The 20,280-nt window shown below is 41.6% G+C and overlaps 1 protein-coding gene, 1 long non-coding RNA gene and 1 other non-coding gene across 4 annotated transcripts; 1 reads left to right on the top strand and 2 right to left on the bottom strand.

Moving 5' to 3' along the window:
- Positions 1–2,122: 2,122 nt before the first annotated feature.
- LOC131578289 (uncharacterized) lies at positions 2,123–16,591 on the bottom strand. Of its 2 annotated transcripts, none has more exons than XR_009277428.1 (4): positions 16,472–16,591; positions 5,067–5,148; positions 3,611–3,753; positions 2,123–2,352 (listed from the first exon to the last, which is right to left on the bottom strand). It is a non-coding gene; the product is annotated as an uncharacterized LOC131578289 (long non-coding RNA). The 2 variants fall into 2 exon arrangements; XR_009277429.1 differs by having other exon boundaries at positions 3,611–3,750.
- Positions 16,469–16,551, bottom strand: TRNAL-UAA (transfer RNA leucine (anticodon UAA)). Its single transcript has one exon. It is a non-coding gene; the product is annotated as a tRNA-Leu (tRNA).
- Positions 16,499–18,668, top strand: LOC131578288 (laforin-like). The gene is made up of 2 exons (XM_058836890.1): positions 16,499–16,881; positions 17,346–18,668. Exons 1-2 carry the CDS (start codon positions 16,500–16,502, stop codon positions 17,417–17,419), a joined length of 456 nt encoding a protein of 151 aa, XP_058692873.1. The 5' UTR covers position 16,499; the 3' UTR covers positions 17,420–18,668.
- Positions 18,669–20,280: the final 1,612 nt, after the last annotated feature.

The following is a 20,280-nucleotide window of genomic DNA, read 5'->3' as shown; positions in this document are numbered from 1 at the left end:
TTTAAATCTAGTCTGGAACACGATGCCACAAACATGAAAAGAAGAGACAACATCAAGCAAAATTGTATGACTGGGAAAGCTAGCTGGGAATGAGGTTTCATTTTAGCAAATCCTGTGATATATTTGTTACGAAATATAAAATCATCTGTACTATCCCTCAAGTGGCAGTCACCATCTAGCAATATTGTGTCAGCATCAAACCAGAATAAGTCCTGATGGGGATGCAAAGAGGCAGAGTGCAGTACAAAACTGGTTTCAACAAGTGTATTTCATCTTGGGATGCAGCACAGTTTTGCTCAAGTTACTAAACACAAAGCACAGTTCCTGGGAAAAAGCCCTGCAGGATCACCCCTCATCCCCTCCGTTCACTGCGGTTTGCTTAAACCATTTGTGTGTACTTATTGTCCCAAGACATGTTCCTGGTGCCTCTGGATGGGATTCAATAAGCACAGAGATATCGCATTTGAGCCAGGGACCCTGTAGTCCCAGGCACCAGCGTCCTGTAGCTCCGTGCATTTCTGCCCTGTCAAAGCACCCAGTCCTACCTCTCAGTCCTGCCCCCAGCCAAGTGGGTGGTAGAGCCCAGGAAAAAGGCTTTTACTCCTATTTCATCTGTTACATTCACTAACTTGTTTTGACAATTTAGCAATCTTTAAAGCCTTTTTTTTTTTTTTTTTTTCCAGTGTGTCCTCCCTGTCATATGCATCTCACTAAAGCCCACATAGCACTATTCAGCATTCATTTATTTCCTCAGGAACCAGGGAAGTTTACTTTTCCACAGAAAATGCTTTGCTATTTTGAGCACAGAATGAGGTGCATGACTGCTCCTGGAGGTCCCACTCCCAAAAGGAGAGTAAAGCAAAACCCTGGATGCCTCCCAGTGTAGTGCTGAGCCCAAAGAGATCAGGGAAGAGCCAAAAAGGATCTTTTGCAAAAAGGATCAGCAAAGCCTCAACTCGATGTTCTTAATACAACAGAGAGAACTCTTAAAATATCGTAAGAGTATTATAGCAGGCTCTGAGAAGGATGTACAAGATGCCTGCAGCCCACCACGCTGACCAATGTTGAGGTAGATGTGCTGCAAGTGAGACTGCCTGGCCTCCAGAAGTGTCTGTGGCAAGATCTGCAGGGATTATGAACAGCTTTGAGATGTCCATCTGGTACAGTAGAAACTGTACACAAACACCTCTTCACATCCTGTCATTTTGCTGTTTCCCTGTGCTCCACTACGTAGCTCCATTGGTTATTTCTCATCAGGAAAAGGCTTTGGCCCATTTCAGCCCCATGTTTTAGCAATGCCCAAACCTGAGCTGCCAAAGAATGTGATTCCTCCATCCTACAGTTACACCACAAGTCATGAATAATAATAACACCGAGGATGTGGGTCTCTTTTACAGCTGCAGCTCAGTGACATTTTCTGTCCTATTTTTTTCTTTATACCTTCTTGGACATAAATTCTAATTACAGCAGGTCAAAAATACAAACCAAACATTTAAAAATCACAATTCTTAACTTAGATGCCATTAAAATATTCTGCCCACCTCAAACAATGGGTGATTCATCTGTGAAAGCTGATGATTTATTTATAAAGATGCAAAGTGCAAAGCTGCACCAAGATCTCAGGCCAAGACAGTGAACCAAAGCAGTGTGTTATGAAACCCTCCACCGACACCTGCAGAAGATAAACTATTCAGCAGAGGGAGAAACACAACACGGGGAACATCCTGAGCCTTAGAACAAAAGCAGCTAAGGGTTTCCTTTGACTCCTCCATTTCTGTCAGAAATAAATACTTGAATAGCATTTTTTAAAATGGCGATTGGCCTCACTTGTAACATTATCAAATTCCACAAATCTTCCAAAGCCCTTCCTCTGTTTCCCCACTCCACATCCTTTTCCGTCAAAAGCCAAAGCCTAGATTTTTTTCAGAATAGTAACCAATAAACAAATGAATAGGAACATTAGCAACAGGAAAGAAACATTACCAAATTTGAATATGAAAAATGAAGGAAAACAAAACCTTTTCAACAATGCCTGAGAAAGTCTACAAGTCCTAGGACTGGTCACAAATTCTGTTAATCCGGTTATTGATTTTCAACTTTAGGATACACTTTCAAATTCAGCCAAATTTGTCATTAATGATTAATGTAATACTGATTTCTGGGTGTTCTTCCCTATACACATTCAAGAATAACCATTCCAGCATGAAATTTACAACTTTATTTGTAGAGTATGTCCATGGGTGGTGAAGTCATTCAGGTGCTCCATGCATTCTCCACACAGGGCATCCTCTCCAAACAGTAACCATGGCCGGTTTGGTTGCTGAGCTATGACATTTTCATGAGCTTCACCTGCTGCAGAGAGAAAGGAACAACCAGAGAAAGAAGTGCAGATCCCTGACTTACCATCCCCCATCCTGACAGCAGCAGAAGCACCCCAGCAGCCCTCACAGACAACAGACACAGTGGGATGGCACCAGCCCATGCCCTACATGCCCCAGCCCATCACTATAGCCTCTACCAGAGTTAAGCCTCTAGTTTTTCTTCCTTAGCAGGAATTTTCCATCAACTGTTTCAGCTGGAAACTATCCACCTTCCTGCACCAGGAAAGGCAGAAAGCAGTCAGGGAGGGCAAGCCCCAAACACTACATAAGGTTTTACATTTGCCAGAGGCCCCAGTAAGTTTGCCAGTCTCCCTCATCTGCGGGGATGGGGTCTTGGATCCACCAGCAGAATCTGCCACTCGCTCTCCCATCAGAGAGCCAAACCAGCAGGCGGAGTTGTTCCTGTCGGCATCCAGAGTTATGCTGCCTAAGAATTTTCCAGCCCTCACAGAAGGGAACAAAGAGGCTTTTCACAGAGATCCAGATTGCCTCCAGAGGCTGTCCCTTCTTTATTTACAGGAAGGCTCTTAGGTTTAGTCTGGGGAGGTCTGCAGATTGCCAGGGGCCTCTAGGGGAAGAATTCTGTCAAAGAACGTATATTGCAATGCGTGCTCATGTCTGCTTTCTGATTCATTTAAATCTTCCCTGGAAATTAACTTCACAGCCCCAGCTCCATTGACTGTGCATGATTTATCTTCAGATTGTATTTGCCTTTTACATGTTTATGATCAACTTTTTTTCTGAATAGCTGAATTACTTTGGATTTGTAGAGACAAAGACAAGACCACTTGCAGGACCAAGTGAGTACCCTACTAGGAAGTTCTGTGATATGGCTGGGCCAGACGGCAAACTTGCCCTTCTCACTTCCATGTTCCTACCAGGTCTGCGTCTCCAGCACTACTGTTCAGCTGACTCCAAAGCAGCCTGCTTCAGCACTCAGAGCAACAGTGGGAGAATGATGCCAAGACAGGCAAAATAAATACACATTGCCCCATCTGGCCACCACTATATATATCTACTCCAGCATAAACTGTACCACAGAAGTATCATGAGAATGAGGGCCCAAAGCAGATGTGTGTATGGATCTAGGTAACACTGGTGGTGACCTCAAACTGCTCATCTGAGCATATCATTTTCAGACACAGGAAAAGGATTTAGCAACATACACATTGGTATTTAGTCCTATTTAGCTGCCCAAGAAGATATTACATATAGGACTGATGAGATACTTGCAAGTTCCTGAGGCAGCAAAATTCCACCTGAAGCTTGAGATATCAGCTTAGATCTGTCAAACATCTGGATGGACCAGGACTGAGCAAAGTTCCCTTCCACTGAGGGGGAAGGGCCATTGCCTCCATCCATCTGGTTGCTGCTGTACACAAGGCAAGAAAAACAGCAATATTGTCAGTTGATAACAAGCTCATATTTATCTTAGCTATCATGTACTGGTTTCCCTCTAAGTATGCAGAGAAGACAGATACCTATTATTTCTTTCATCTGGCACAGGCCTTCTCTCTCTGCTTATGCACACCGAGGTAATGGCCCAGCCACTCAAGCTAGTATTATCAGACCCTACTTTTATAGATTTTCTGTAGAAAAATACATGCTGTCAGACTACCCAGGAGGTGGAGATATCAAATAAGTAAGATAGCACTGAATCCATGTCACCCATCTTCATCAACCACATCAGGCATATGTAAGGACAGGACTGTATTCAAGCTAAAACAATAATGGAGTATTGGGGGCATGGAGCATAGCAGCGTATTTTTAATTGGGATAGTCTAATGATACAAAATGAGCAAGATTTGAAATAGATTTTATTGGGTCACCTGATATACATAGTAGACAAGTTTTCATGCACAAAAGAATCAGGGAACAGTTGCTTTAATGACAGAAGAGCATCTGGTACAAAATGCTAGCAGCAACAGTATGGAAATTAGGTGAAAAAGCATCATGGAAGAAATTATCCAAAGATTCTCATCAAATAAAAAAATCCTGCATTAGCATGATGGGATAACTTGGGATGCTCTGGAATTTTATGATCTATGCATATGCATGATGAAATCTATATGTTTTAAAAACAGTCCTGCTATGATGCTAGGATGAATTCCTGGGATGGTTTATTGTGAAAAAATACAGTGCAGCCAGAAAGAACTGCAGCACTAAAATTTCATTTTAGTAAAATTGCCATGATAATTTTTCACCTAATGTCAGTCAGTCTTCTCCCTCCATTAGAAAAAAGGTATCCTTTCATACCCTGTATTTAATTTGATTTCACCAACAGAATTCTTATACCAGCTGCTCAGAGCCAATCAGCAATGACTTCTGTACAAGAGACTGAAACACCTGTCTCTTTTATAATTATATGATTTTATTTTTGTTAGCAGCAAAATAAGGACAGTTAAATACTAACTTGGTTGAAAGCAATATCTGCACATATGAGGGACAGTAACAAACAGTTCCACTTCTTATCTCATTCATGGATTAAGAGTCACCCTCTCAGTGAGGTTAGTTTGGGTGGGACAGAATTACAAGTGTTTGAGCCATGAGAACAGCATTCTTCATACAGTTGTTTTAGGTAACACAGTGCTTGGGTTCCCAGAGGAAACTATCAAGTAGCATTACTGCATGTTAAAGTAACTTCAGTTTTAAAGCCCCCAAAGCAATAATCATGCATAGGACTACCTGAAGAAATGAAGTGCTCAGGAAACAATAATTTCAATGATAAAATCTTCACAGCAGCAGTCATCAAATGTTCATATAAGTACTAAAAAGAAGTGCAGAAGGTTTTATAACAGGTAGAAAACAAAAACAAAGGTATGTTGATGAATGCAAACTACCACCATGCAAGCTAAGTTACATTCTGACTATCATTTCTATTGAGATACCAGGGTTTTCCAGTATTCCTCCCTACTTATCTTTAGAGATTGAGCATGCATGGAATGCAAAATGTTTTTATCTAGAAGCACCAAATCCCTTAAAATACTAGACCTTTGCTCTCTTTGACCTGAAGCCACGGTATGAGAACTTAAGAACAGCTAAACTAGCAGTCACTAACCATGGCCCACATGCATTAACCAAAGTATAAATGTACTGCAGTTCTGAATGACTCAAAAAATAAAGCAAGGGTGAGACTTGGTTTGAGAGGAGAATCATACAGAATCCAGTTTTTTACCAAAGATGGCAAATTAAATTCCTATTTTATAAAATGCAAGGAAGTTTTATAGAACCTATATCAGTTAGTAACTATGAGGTTAAACACCATTTTGTGTCTCCATTTAAACTGTCACTTATGGATACTATTTAGTCTAACCCTTTAGATTTTCTTGAGAAAATTTCCCAGCAATACAGTATTCGGCTAAGTTGGACAGTATATGCAAACACAGCACATGATCTTGACAGCTTTGGCACATACACTTAGGCATTGTCCCTGACAATTAGACACATGAGGACTGGATAATGGAAGAGTCACATGCCACACCACCACTCCTCCTGCAAGCACTTCTGTGATTCCTGGTGCCACCTGACTCAGACTGCAAGGAAGGTAAACCTCCTCCATCACTTTCTCCTTGGCAAGGTACTTCAGGATCATGGCCAGGGCTGTGCTGAAGAAACTGAAGGCATGTGGCATCATATAGGGCTGGATCAAGTGAACCACGATGTCTCCATCTGAGGGCAGAGAGGAGGGCCTGATAGCTGGCAATATTTAGGCTGCTGGCTATCTACCAGAAGCTACCTACACTTAGTGAGTGATGTGAATGTCAGAGTATCTGAGTATCAGAGTACGATATGAGTATGATAAAAGGAAGACTACATGCCAGGAACAGATATTCCTCTGGGAAAAGAGCAGAGTTGAAAATCTGGGAAAGTTATATTTAAGTGCAAACTGATAGGGCTCAGAGCCTGGGTGAACAAGAAACAATATCCACAAGTCACAAGAGAAAACAGACAACCTCCCATAAATAGTTCCACTTTCAGGGTTGCTCGCTGGCTCTGTGTAAGGTGGGACATGCCTGAAGCTCTGCATGATTCCCAGACTTTGTGTCAACAGTTTTCATATACAGGCAGCCTGACACCCTAAATCACAGGTGATGTTATCAGTATCACCATCTCCCACTCTGCTCCTTCCTCTCATAAAGTAACTAAGAAACAAACAGTTCAGTAAGGCTGGAAGCTAGACACTGCTTTCTGTTCATGACCAGACTCCTGTCTGGTTTTGCCTGTCCGTTTCCTCCAACCTCGTTTTTGGGGCTGTTGAAACTGACCATGGAACTGCTGGACTGTCAGAAGCTCCTTCAAATTCCTGTCCATTTGCCTCCTGCACTTGAGGGCTTCCACCAGCCAGGGAAGAAAAAGAGAGCATCAATGTGACAAAAATGAATGCAAGCCATGATAATGAAAACACTATTTAAATGGGTGAATTGTCCCATCGACTTTGATGAGAGCGGAGTCATACAAAGAAATGAAGAACCAATACAAAACCTGCTAGGGTTTTAACTGTACCTATCCCACCATCCTGCCTAGAAGATTCTTCCCAGACATAGTAGCTAAACCATGACATTTATGTCCTGATGCAAGTCCCTAACAGAACTACACTTCTAAACCTAAAAGAATGAGGGGAATGATTCAGCAATTGAATTATAGAGATGTAACTCCTAAAGCACGCAGTCACAACACCCAGAGGTCCAGACCTGCCTACCCCTCCTCAGTTCTGCTCTTTGCTTAGCTCTGCCCTGCTTCTTATATAGCAATTGGTTGTAGCTGTGGAAAAGGTAGGATTGCTGACCATAAGTCACTTTATTCTTTCCCAAAACCATACCTATAGACTAAAACTGGTGTTTACTACAAGGTATCCACATGAATGTATCGAGCCTTTGAACTGAAAGTAAGCAAAAGAGAAGAGGATTCCCCCTCAAAAGTGGTGAAGAACACAGATTCATTTTCCCACTCTGAGCCTGACCCTTCCCACCCTTAAAAAGCCTGCACTAACCCACATTTAACCCTGGGAGGGCATTTACCCCACACTGTACCCAAGAGTTAAACTCCCTGCTGCAATTCCTAGGTGTACACAGCACAGCACAAGAACAGGTGGAAAGTGTTGTAAAGTCACTTAGAAGGACCCAGTCCAAGACCAGTGGCTTGCAGAGGAGCACCCCAGCCCCTGTAGCCCAGAGGGACCCCTGCAGGCCCTATGGCCACAGAAGGGATCCTGGCTGCTCCTCCACAGGCTCTGGCAGCAGTGTTGTTCCACTGCCCCAGCACAGCCATCACCCCAAAATATCCTTCCTCCACAGCAATTCAGTGCTGCCACAGCCACCCCTGACACTGAGGCTGGGTACAGACCAGGCTCCTCCAGGCTCATTTTGATTTGCAAAAGCCACTTATAAAATGGACACTGTCACTTTGCAAAACACAGAAGAAGGAGACAACAAGGAATACTACTGCACTCCTGATTAAGTTTATAATAAATAAAGTTGTCAAACTGAATCTACAGTCCATCTATGTAATTGAGAACTACAAGCCCCATTATGGTTAGATTTAAGGTCAATAATCTCACTAAATAGGAACTGTTTAGGCAGTAAGATTATGCTTGATGAGAAGCACTCATTTTAGAAAGTTTTTCTATTACTGGTAAAATTCATCTTTGGAGGGATCTCTTTTAAATCCACTCAATATTTTTTGTCCTGGAAATACACAAGGTATTCCACAAATATTTGCACCACATTTTTTATCCCTGAACCTTTTTTCAAATAAAGGCTTAAATACAGAGTCCAGCAGTCACCTGAAACATTAACCTTTTTTTTTTTTTTGTAAAACATATTAAAAAAGGATTGAGGTGTTTTTTCAAAAGAGATCATCCAGTTCAACCTTGTTAATGCAAACTGTGCCTTTATTTTCCAAGCAGTCATAAGTTAATAGCTGTATTAAATTTATCACTTAAATAAAGTTATGACCAGCTAGTTTTTGAAGCTCTCATATTCCCCAAAGAATAGTCTGTGGTTTAAATTACTTGATGGCATGGGAGAAGGGCTTTTCAAAGCATTTACAACCTGTCTCTTCTTCTGCAGAAGCTAATTGCCTATGCATAAATTCACTTTATCCATATAGATTTATGTCCTTTTCCATCACATAATATTAAGATGAAAAAATGTTGTGGTCCTGCCCTTGCACTAGAAGCCCCACACTAGAGTACCCTATACTCTTTACTACCCTTAATGGAATTTTTGCCTGAATGGCTTGTATTTTCAATTTCATTTTGTGCTGGTTTAAAGATCAATAGAGGAAGGTGACGCCAAGGCACAGTAATTTTAAGTATATAACTATTGTGCAGATGCTACAACTTTAATTATACAAACAGGCTTTCATGCCTGTCCAAACAAAAAGCGATAAAAAATCTGCTTACACAGTGGCAGCAACAGGACCAAGATCCATGAATTTATGTCCATAAACATTGGCTGCAGCAGCAGAACTAATCTGGTACACCCTCAGAAGTGCATCCCATATTGCTGAGAGAGATCTACCTTGTTAAGAATTAACTAAGTTATACTGTCTCACATGGATTTTTACATAGATAAATCACAAGTCCTCAAGTTGCTTTCTCTGGCTTCTTTTTTCTTTTTCTGGCTGAACATATCTAATGCACTAAAAAATAAGATTAAAAGACACAACATTTTTTATAGATCAGTTTTTACAATTGCCCAAGTAATGCCCTATGGATCAGAGGGGGTCACTGTAAATACAGATGTGGTCTGGGATGGTGATTCAGAAAGACAGCAGCTCAGGTACTGGTTAAGAGATAAACAGCAGTTGGCAATGTCTGGGACAGTTCCAACATCTCCCTCCAGAGATACCATCTCTGAGGTTTTGCCTGCAAAGAATGTTGAAGTGCTTTAATTATGCCAGAATGTATTTAATGCTTGGGAAACAGTCATGCCAAGTCTGTTAAAGACAAACAGTTCATGAAAGGAAACAATGTACAATGCAAATTTAATGCATCCCAGTTTGACAGTTAAGACTACCTTGGTATATTTTTTGTTAAAAATATAAAACATTCTGAGATAGTTAACATTGCAATCCAGGCCCATTACTGGCTACAGAGGGAAGTTTGCTAAGGACTTCCAGATTAACACAAGGTATAGCCTTTAACTGGCTATAAAGGACCCCCAGAGACTCCATTTGCAGGCTCTGGATACCACCATGATCTTGGAGATCTCCTGACACATTCTCTGCAGAGCTCAACCTAAAATAGGAGCACCCAAACTCTACCTAAACCCCTCTTGGAGACAACTTGACAAGAAAAGCAACAGAAACAGGCATAGAAGAAGAATCTCTAACCACAACAACTTCTGGTTTTACAACATTTTAATGACAATCCCACCCCATTCTTATCTCATATACTCATGGACTCAATAACATGCTCAAGTTTGTTGATATTTCAGCTGGACACAGTCACTACCTCCTTTGATACAGGTCCTTTTTCTTGTGTTGGTGGCTGACCTCTCTCCCTAACAACAACTTCACACAGACCAGAAACCTCATCTTATCCATGATATCTCTCTCTAGTGTCTATTGAGAGGGATTAACTAATTCCTTCTCTTAAAGAAATCTAACTTATGCATTCATACCATACAATTATTATTCTAGTCGGTAATTCTTTTTTGTAGAAATACATTTTTTTCAGAGACATTGAGCAGGCAGAGACATCACAAACACTGGATCCAGTTGTTTTCAGTACTCCTTTACTGATGTGTCAACTTCTGGGGCAGGTCACCCAAATGAATGCAGCACAACAGGTTGGGCATGTCTCAGTCTGTTTTCAGTCACAGAACACTGTAGCACTTATTAAGTGGCACAGATACAGCCTGCACTATCATAGTGCCAACAAAATACAGACTGGGGAAAACACGGCTATAAAGCTTGCTACATAAACATTAAAACTATATTAAGCCAAAAAAAAATCAGTTATTCTTGCAGCAAAGAATACTGCAAAATAAACAAACAAAAAATATCCAACATATTATGATAAAAGATAGAAGTCACACTAACTAAATACATAAATTATTTCTATTCTGCATCTAGCAACAAAAGGATTTGGAAAACATTACGTAAATCAGATTTCTAAACTATATTGGTGTTTGCCTCTAGGCTAGGGATCTCAGATGAGTCCAGCCACAGTAACAGATGAAGGTGAGTGCTATCACCTGCATTACCTCCCCTCAACTCAATAGACGGATGTCGTTGGTTTGCACTATAGCTTACCAGACCATTTGGAAAGAAAACTCAGATCAACTTACAGTAGTCTAACCAGCAGAGAACTCTTATTTTTAAGATATCAAGAAAAAAATAAATTCTTACTGTGAGGGTGTTCAAACACTGGCATGGGTAGTTCAGAGAGTTTGTGGTGCTTTTGTCCTCAAAGATATTCAAAACCTGACTCAAGCTGACCTTCCTCTGAGCTAGGAGGTGGACTAGATAACCCTCAGAGAGGCCTTCTGGGCTTTGACATTCTGTGATGAATAAAAGCAGTGGATCTATATTGCCTATGTCAGGGAGCTCAAAACATATAAAAAAATTGTCTCCCAATCCTCATTTCTTCACAGAGAATTTCTTATAATATCAGAGATTAATTTTAGATCCCAGTAACATGAAATTAATTGGGTTTTTGTTACATATTACTCAACAATCAAAGACTGAGGAACATGAGAGGGAAGCAGTAGGAATGTGAAGAAACAGCCAGGGCAGAGGAAAGGCAGTATCTGTGCCTCTTTTAGCAGCAGCTAACTTCTAGACCAGCTGGATCTGATTCTCGGTATGCACACAAAAAGCAAAAGGTGGGAGTGTGACAGAAAATAATTACAGATATGTAAGGACAACTGAAAACTAAAATACATATGCTCATCAATCATCAAACTTGGATTAGTTGCAAAGCAGTACTCATTAATGCAGTCCATACTTCCCAACAGGGATTCCACTCTCACATGAAAAAGTTTGCAGGACATGATGAAATAGCAAGAGACGGGTGTCACAAATCCATCAAGTCACATGGTCAGTGAGTGATCTCGTGCCAAGAATTGCATGAACCACTTCAGCAAGTAGTTAGAAATGAGGCAGATGAGGTCTGAAGGAAAGATCTTGCAGCACTTCCAAGCCAGAAAGAAGGTCACAGTTGAGCAGATGGTGAAAGAGAATAAGCAATCCAGGAAAATTAAGGAATGTGGAAAGTGCATTCTTCTCTCAAAATATTTAGGGGAAGGAAGGCAGTTTTTGTTATTGCGGATTTAAGAGGACCATCTTCAGAAGAATGTGCACAATTTCTATGGTCTTCACACAAAGGCTCTTCCCTGGAAGCAAGAAAGAATCTATTCATTAGGTAAGCTTAACACAGCCAAAAAAAAAATATACCAATGAATTCTAGCCGGCTTTAAGCCCAGTGCTCTAAGATCCCAGAAATCTTAGCTTCAACATTCTGCATTATGCTGCCTTCATCTTAGGGCACTCAGGGCCCCTCATTAAGTAGGTGCTCTGCCAGACCTTGCTGCTGCAGTGTAAATTATTACTTGTCTGCTCTGACTTTCTTACAGAGGCTGCTGCCACCCCAGCAAAGACAGCACAAGGGAAAATGTTCCCAAATCGGAGTCATTCTAGTGTACAGATCAGTCTTTTGACACTTTCAGCAATAAACTCTGGTAAATAATGCTGTGCTGGTGTAAAGCGTTTCCACCTCTTGTATTCCTCCTGATGAGAGAATCTGACAAACAGGAACATGTGCCCACACCCCTTTAGCCCAGGGCAAAAATACTGCCCTTCACTCTGCCAATGTAGTGGCTTTGAGCTAAAATGCCAAGCACCAACCTGAGCAGCTGAGTGGGCACCTGGTCTCTTCTGATGGCTGTGTTAGGTCATCCTCATGGGGTGATGATGCTCTAAGTGACCATGGCCAGACCTGCAGGGCTCACCCGTCAGTCTTAAGAATGAACCTACCTCCTCCTGCACTGTAATAAATTGAAGGGCTTTGCACTCTGGCGATATATACACCCTCATCCCCTTCCATCAATGTTCTACCACAGCACAATTCCCCAGAGCTTGCTGCTTGGACTGGACTAACCAAGCAGAAAATCCCTTCATTTTCCTTATCGAAAGAAAGAAAAATAGTTAAGCAATAAAATGTTGCAAGGATCTGTTTGGGAGCATGTGTTGCAATGCCCTGGAGAAGCAGGCAGGATTAGCTAACATTGCTGATGACACTTGGCTGCTGCAGCTATCAAGTCCAACAGAAATGATTCTAAGAACCTGCAGGTAAGATTAGAGGTACTCTGTAGATGATGAGCCATGCAGCTGTTAAAAATGAACCTGTATTAACACATGTATAAAGAGAGACACAACTGTCTGCATTAAATAGTGGTGATTTTTGAAGAAGCATCCTAAGAATGACAGGAATCCAGAAAATAGAGTCTATCCCTCTTATTTACCACAAGAGTCCCAAAATGAGAACAGTTCAAAAATTTACAAATACTTTATATGCAGTTATTCCTGCTAATGTAAGAGACTAGTCTTACTTTACAGATTTTAAGGTAGTCTGTACAATGAATAAGAGGGTTAATTGATCATCCTACATACAAGATCATGCAATAGATCAAGAACTTCAAAGCCCTTTTTACACCTTGTATCTCAACATGATATAGTGGTCATTGATAGAAGAATGTTTTAACTCAAGTGAAAAATTACATGCTTCCATCACATGCTAAAATGCAGCAACACAAAAAAAGTTGCTGGAAGTTTTTAAAAAAGATTAAACTATTTTGAAATATCACCTAATTATGTCACCAACAGGTTGCCTTCTTATTGATTTGAGCCCCCTCTGTTTTGAAGTGAGCCAGAATTTTGGATTATGCTATGGCTTGCTGTTTTCCTGTAAGACTTCCACCTTGTTCAGCACACATCATGAAATGCTTGCTGGCTAAGCAGTTGTTTAATACTTCACAAAGTCTTCACAGCTCCAAGTGTGGCTCTGCAGCTTGTTTCTTTCATGTTATTTTCTGAATTCACTGATAGTCTACTTGTGGGCTTGTTTAACATGACCATATTACCTAAGTGTCCATCTGAATTCTTTGCAAACAAGAATGAATTTGCTTCACAGCAGCCCTTTTTGCAAATGGTGTATTTTTATTACTTACACTTTATACAATGGAAAATCAAGGTATGGAAATATTCATATCAAGTATCTCAAATAAAACTGACTACTCAGAATCATATAATTATTTTTTTTCAGAGACTGCTTAAAATATAGGTGCTACATTAATTTCACCTGTTTTTGCAAAAGCTCTGCTTTTCTGAAAATCAGACTGAGGTTCTCAAGACAGAGACCTCAAAATAAGGAACATGAAAATGAATGATTGCTTTTGAAAAATCTATTTTAAATTACTGGCTTCTCATCAGACAGGAAATATGCAGAGGCATGAAAAACACCCCTGGTTCATCAGGGTAGCATTCAACTGTCTGCATATGAATCTCCTTTTTTTATTCCAGTTTCTAGCACTAGTTATTATGCATTTTCCACTTTCTTCAATAAACAAGGCAAGGTACCTTCAGATAATGACATCTTTAGAAAAACAACTCATCCACAGAATGGAGTTGAACAGAAAGCAACATTGTTTAAACTAAAGGGCAGAATATAAAAAGTGAATGTAACAATGTCAAATTGCAAGGGCAACTGCCAAAAATTCATGAGGGTTTAACAAGGAACCAAAGAAAGGAACTTGCCCAATAAAATAAAAAATCTTAAAGTAATGCTCAGCTCCAGAGCTGAAATACGATACATCACCCTGTCACTTCACCTAAAATAGAAACCAATAACCCCAGCAGATTATACTTTCCTTTATGGAGAAGTGTGGGAAGGGGTTGGGATATACTTGTTGCAAGTAGATTCTGTGGGTATTTCTTGAGAGCCAGAACAGTTAAAAAAATCTTCTGTTCCGTTCCAAATCAGCACATCCTCTAACAAGCTGTTTTAAGAAGCAGGGAACACAGGTTCAGCAAAGGACTGAGGGAAGTTCTCTGCAAAACAAATCCCTTCAGGAAAGAGAAAGGCTGTACCTGAAACAGGAACATTTCTAACTAAGAAACTCAGTTTTCTCTATTATCATAAAAACTCCTTTTTTTTTCCTTTCTTTTCAGCAATTACTCTTCTTGTAAAAATAATTGTGATTAGTTTTACTTTTTTCTTTCTCACAGTTCAGAATAGCCGCCACTAATTCATCCCTGTAACTGAAACTGCTGGAGCCAAGTTTTCATCAAAATCAGCACTGCATCCACAAAATCTACACAAGCACTTATGGTACATTCAAAAATGCTTATAAGTAAGCACATAAGCAGAATTATATAATTTGTATGCAAAGATGTGGGTTTCCAAGGGCAACATTTTACCGTGACAACATTACAGGTGAAATGTACCTTCAAACATGCACACATTTTTACTAATTTGTACCTTAATGAAGAATAGTAATGAGTGTTTACTTCATAAAACACCTGAACCTGGCAGTACCACTTCTTAATGAACAGTTCTAGAAAGTGTGGTATGTTTTACATTTACAATTTTATTGTGGTAACACTCAAAAAAGACAGTGTACATACTTGCATTTCCTGGAAATTCTCCACAGACCAGGCTTCCCTCCATAACTCTTGAACTGTCCTATTTCTGTGTTTTTACCATGCTCACATTCGTGCTTCCAGATCATCTCATGTGGGCATACAATAAAATATCCTGACATATTTGGCCTTCTATTTCATATTACATTGAAGGCCCACCATGAGTTGTTATCCCTTTCCTGAGTGTTTATCCTTTAATTGGTCTGTACCATCACATGGCATATCTGGACTAAAAGTTTAGAATAATTTTTCAGGTCACATTTTTTTGGAACAGGGTGGCTGGGAACAACTACGTTTACCTGTGTTAGAATCTGACCAATATGCTCTGACAAACACTACTATTTAAAAATGTGTTGGTCAGTGCTTGATTTATACTTCCCACACCTTCAAATATACTAAAAACAATCATACTACTCTGTCAAAAAACCCACAAAACCCAAACAACAGAACCATGCCCCAGCAAATTAAACACCTCAACACATACAACTGCTCCATGTGCTCTGCCAAATGAAACAAAAGCACGAGGTCAGTCTGAAAATCCTGCATGTTCCTTCTGCTTATCTTCTAGCTTAAGCTCTGGCAGAGTTTAGGGTATAGCCAGCACGAGGGACCATTCCCCCAGATGTGGGGATCGCCTTCCTATCACCCTCCAGGGATGGCCAGGGACACCTCAGTAGGCTGGACACCTGCGGACATCCCATACCCCAGTGCATGCAGAGCTACACTGACTTTCACACTGTAAAAAGCACCCTGATGGGCTGACGTGCAGCCTTTGAAAGGCTTGGGAGTAGAAAAAAAGGAAAACAAACCTACACAAAAAATAACCTAAATGACAAACAACAAACAGACGATCTGGGGACGACAAAGCTGGAGGTGCCTGCTGCCCCTGCCCGAGGGTCCACCACCGAGGTTGTGGCCGAGTGAGTATATATACATATATCTGTATATACACATGTATATTTATATATATATACACATGTATAAATGCGTGTACATGTGTTTATGTGTCTATGTATTTATGCATATGTGTATATACACATATACACATATTATACATACCTATATATATGTATACACAATATATAATGTACATATACATACCTATATATGCAGACATTTATATACATATACGACTGTGTGTATACATATATATGTACAGAAACCCTTTCTAAAAAAACTGTATTTAAAATGACTTTATAGCTGAAGTAACGGTGGCTGCAGGAGCGTCCCCTGGGCCCGCAGTGCCCCCGCCGGCCGCCCAGCGCCGGGACACCCGCGCGGGCTGCCGGGTGCCGCCATCCGCCCGCTCGGGCATCGCTCCCCGCCCCTCGTCCGCCTCCCGCCGCGTCCCGGCGGCCCCCGGCTCCCCGCGGCCGCTCCTCTCCCGGGACACCGCGCCCTGCCCCGCCTCGGGACGGGGCTCCCGGTAAAAAAACGTCAGTTACCAGGAGTGGGGTTCGAACCCACGCGGACATGCGTCCATTGGATCTTAAGTCCAACGCCTTAACCACTCGGCCATCCTGGTGCAGATACCGGGACGGCTCGCAGCCGTTCCTACATCCACGGCCGCGCTCCCTCCCGCCCCCCGGGCCGTTCGCGACCCTCGGGGGTGCCCCCTCACCCCGCCGCCGCCGCCGCCGCGCCCTCCCGCCTTTATTCCCAGCGCGGCGGGCGCGGAGCGCACGGGGCGGTGCGCGCGGGCGGCCTCTCCTGGCGGCGGGAAGCGGGCGGGCAGGCCCGGCGGGGAGCGCTGCCGCGGGCCGGGACCGACACCGACACCGAGACGGGCCGAGCCTGGCCAGGCGGCGCCGCCTTCCCGCCGCCGGGCCCGTAGCGGAAGGGGGAGGCGGGGGAGGTGCGCGGCGGCGGCACGGGCCCGCCCCTGGGGGAGAGCGGGGCGGGCGGCGCCGGGCCGGGGGCGGCGGGGTGCGAGGGCTGCGGGCAGTGCGGGCTCATCCCCCTCAGAGCGGGCAGGGCCGTGGTACCGGCGGGCTCGTCGGGCGTGGGAGGCAGCGGAGAGGTTGTGCCGATAGGGCACCGACACTTTATTATTTCCGCCAAGTGTTTCCTGGAATGTGTCTTCTCTCGCTCGTAGAAGGAGAACCAAAACCAACGAAGTCCAAAGCTATCATTTAGGCTTAATTAGGAACAAAAATATCGAAGGCGAAAGGTTTTTTTGCTGGTCGCCACTAAGTGCGGTGTCTACGGAAGCACCTATCGCAATATTCCCGATTACTGCCTGCCCTGAGACCTCCCCCTTCTTCCCTGCGCCTGAGGAGAAATGGAAAGTGTCACTTCTCTGGCTTTACCCCGGCACAGGCTCCCACTCTCGCTGCTGTTTTCCAGCGGAGAAAATGGACGTCCTGCATGGCACCGAACTTCGGCACTTTTGAGGTGTGAGAAACATATTCCACACAGCACAGGCTGAGGACACGGGCCTGTGCCAGCCTCCTGCGCCCGAGGAGGCAGGCGGAAGCCGTCTGCTTCCCCACAAGCATGTTATAAATGCATATCATATTATTGGCTTTTCGCAAATACTATAATGAATGTTATAAGATTAGAAAATTCTGTTGTATTAATATAGTTTCCTTTATTTCTGTTATTGATGAAACTTAGAAATAGTGGTATAGTACATATATTGTGTATATATAGTATATATATATAGTATATATATATTATAGTATAGTATATGTAATATGTATATAACATAGTATAGTATAATACATCTACTAGAATAGTATAGTATAATACATATACTATGGCATAGTATTAAAACAAAAATTACTTTTATTTGTATAACCCAAAGACTGAAAAAGATAGCTAAAGACCCCCCCGCATTCTTGAACTATCTTATCCAGATGAAGACAGCAGTGACCATAACTCCGGGGGAGGAATTTATTTCATTTCTGGTATCAGAGAATGTAAATCTCAGTGGTGCCAAGAAGATTGATCTATTGAAAAGGGGGCAAGAGAAAACTAAACAGAAAAACACCAAAAATCCTAAGAAGAATGTCTGAATATGTATGAGAATTTATGGATATGTAGGTTCTGTTTTTAAGGGACAATCCTTTGTTAGTAAGGTGTGCTCTCTTGGCTGAATGCAGAGACACCCGGCCGTATCTGTATACTTTACTGTATTTTTATCTCCTAATTGTCTTTTTATTAAACTTTTAAAGTCAATTTAAAAAATATGTGAACCTCGTTTTTCACAAGCAGAGCCAGGAGCACGCTCCTTGCTCGGGTCAGGCACCCAGGCCAGCCTTGCCTCTCCGCAAGGGGTCTAGTGCTCGAATTTGCAGGTGCAGCTGATGTCTGATCTCCTCAGCTCTTAGTGCTCAGAGACCCCTGGGACACTAGGCATGCTAGTGAGGGAAAATACTGCTCTCGTACCATACAAGTGAATTGTTAATGTTTTACATCCATGTTATACACACGCGGGAGCTCATTAATAAAAGAACAACTCTTCCAATGGAACTTGCCATGCTGTATCGTTGCCTTGAAATGAGTGGCATGCCATGGTTCTCTATGCAGTAGGGTTATACCTTTCAGCAAAATATTGAGTAGAGAAACACTGTCAGTTAGGTTTTTTCCTTTTCTGTTCACATCTAACACTATTTCTAAGGAACACAGTAAAATGTTACTTATTCTTGTTCAGACTTGGTGCCCTAACAATGTATGCACAGTAAGGCATGATGGTGAAGCTGTCTTCTTCTGGCTCTTACTTGCTTTGGCTCAACCATTATGAAGACACTACATAATATCCTAAAAATTTGGAAGCAGATAGATCTACTGTTGCCCTCTTAGTTATTAGAGAAACAAACAGAATGGGTCCATGTGAAAATCGCATTGCATTGGAAATTTATTAACCAGAATCACCACCTACAGTATCTATTAAATTACACTGTTTCCTGCCTTCATTATGTCTGTGATACTTTCCTACGGATAGAAGCACAATCCCATGTAGCTCTTTCATTTTTCAAATAAATTTCAAATAGCTACCATGGTTCAAAAATCTAGAGAACATGTTTTGTAATAAAAATACAACTGTGCATTCAAAACATCCTTAATGCAGGTTAGATTAGAAAAGCAACAGTTTAGCAAAGCTACTCAGCTCAGCCTCTAAGGGAAAAAAAAAAAAAAAAAAAGAAAGATATATGGATCTTAAGAGCTATCCCTTTACTTCAAGAAGTTTCTCCCAAAACATGTGCCAGAGATACCTGCTCATGTGTGCAAGTCTGTCCACAGTCTGGTCCTTCATTTTGAGGAAGCAATTGTCCCACTGCCATTTCTCTAAAATGAAACCCATGATTCAAAAAAACAAAAAAAAGTCCCTCAAGATGAAATGGAGACCCATGTGCATATCCATTATTACATATTAAACATTATATTTTGTAATAGGGGATTTTTTTTACTCTCTTTTATATGTATGCTGTCTTACATTTTTTAGAAGGAGCAAAGTGCCCCTGGATGCCAGTTCTTCTTTGTCCTTCTCAGAAAGGACTGGCTGGTGGCTGATTGGTGGTGTGGGTTGTGAAGCTTCAGCATCAGTAGGAAACAAAACCAAAGTAACAGCAATCCTAAAAGCTAAGACATCCCCTGTCAGCTTTTAACTTCTTCACCCCTCAAACCCAGTTTAACTGCTTGCCATATGAGGAAGAGGGGAAAAAAACCCCTACCAAGCCACGGAACATGATACACACATCTGTATAGGAGTTGTGCTGACTTTCAGAAGGAAAAGGCAACTTTCCTCAGAAGATGTCCATTCTGCAGCTTCTGTTATTAGTATGCTAACATATTATCAAGCAACTTTTATCATCTTCTGCCACTCATCCTGTGTGGCATAAGTCCTTGCAGCTATAGTGTGATCAGCTTTTTTTCAAAAGTCTGTTTGACTGTGATTAGGCAAGTTCATGGGCTGACTAAATTTGAATTCTTAAACAACTAAGGGGAAGAAAAAAACCCCAAAATATTAAGCAATGGACATGTTTGCAAGAAAGAGAATGATAGAAGGATCGTTGCAATTACTGAAGTAATTTTTAAGCGTTTCTTAACTCACAATGCATCTTAAAAATAGTTTTAAAAGATCTCAGGTTGATTTTTTGACTAATTCTCATTTTTTTCCTCCTGACAGCACTAAGTCAGGAGAGAAGGTCTACAATTACCTTTTCTTTCTGCTCTCTTTCTCCATGCCTCAAATCAAACTAAAGATTTAAATACTAGTTTTGTATATCTCCTAGTGAAATCATCAAGGTCT

Source organism: Poecile atricapillus, chromosome 3 (genome assembly GCF_030490865.1).
Source record: "Poecile atricapillus isolate bPoeAtr1 chromosome 3, bPoeAtr1.hap1, whole genome shotgun sequence".
Lineage (NCBI taxonomy): Eukaryota > Metazoa > Chordata > Aves > Passeriformes > Paridae > Poecile > Poecile atricapillus.
This window is presented reverse-complemented; position numbering and strand designations above follow the sequence as displayed.

Excerpts from the sequence above, each read along its gene's own strand:
- LOC131578288 (XM_058836890.1), top strand. The coding sequence starts at position 16,500 with ATGCGTCCATTGGATCTTAAGTCCAACGCCTTAACCACTCGGCCATCC. Across the intron at positions 16,882-17,345 it reads GGAAGGGGGAGGCGGGGGAG|GCTCCCACTCTCGCTGCTGT; the intron begins GTGCGCGGCGGC and ends ACCCCGGCACAG.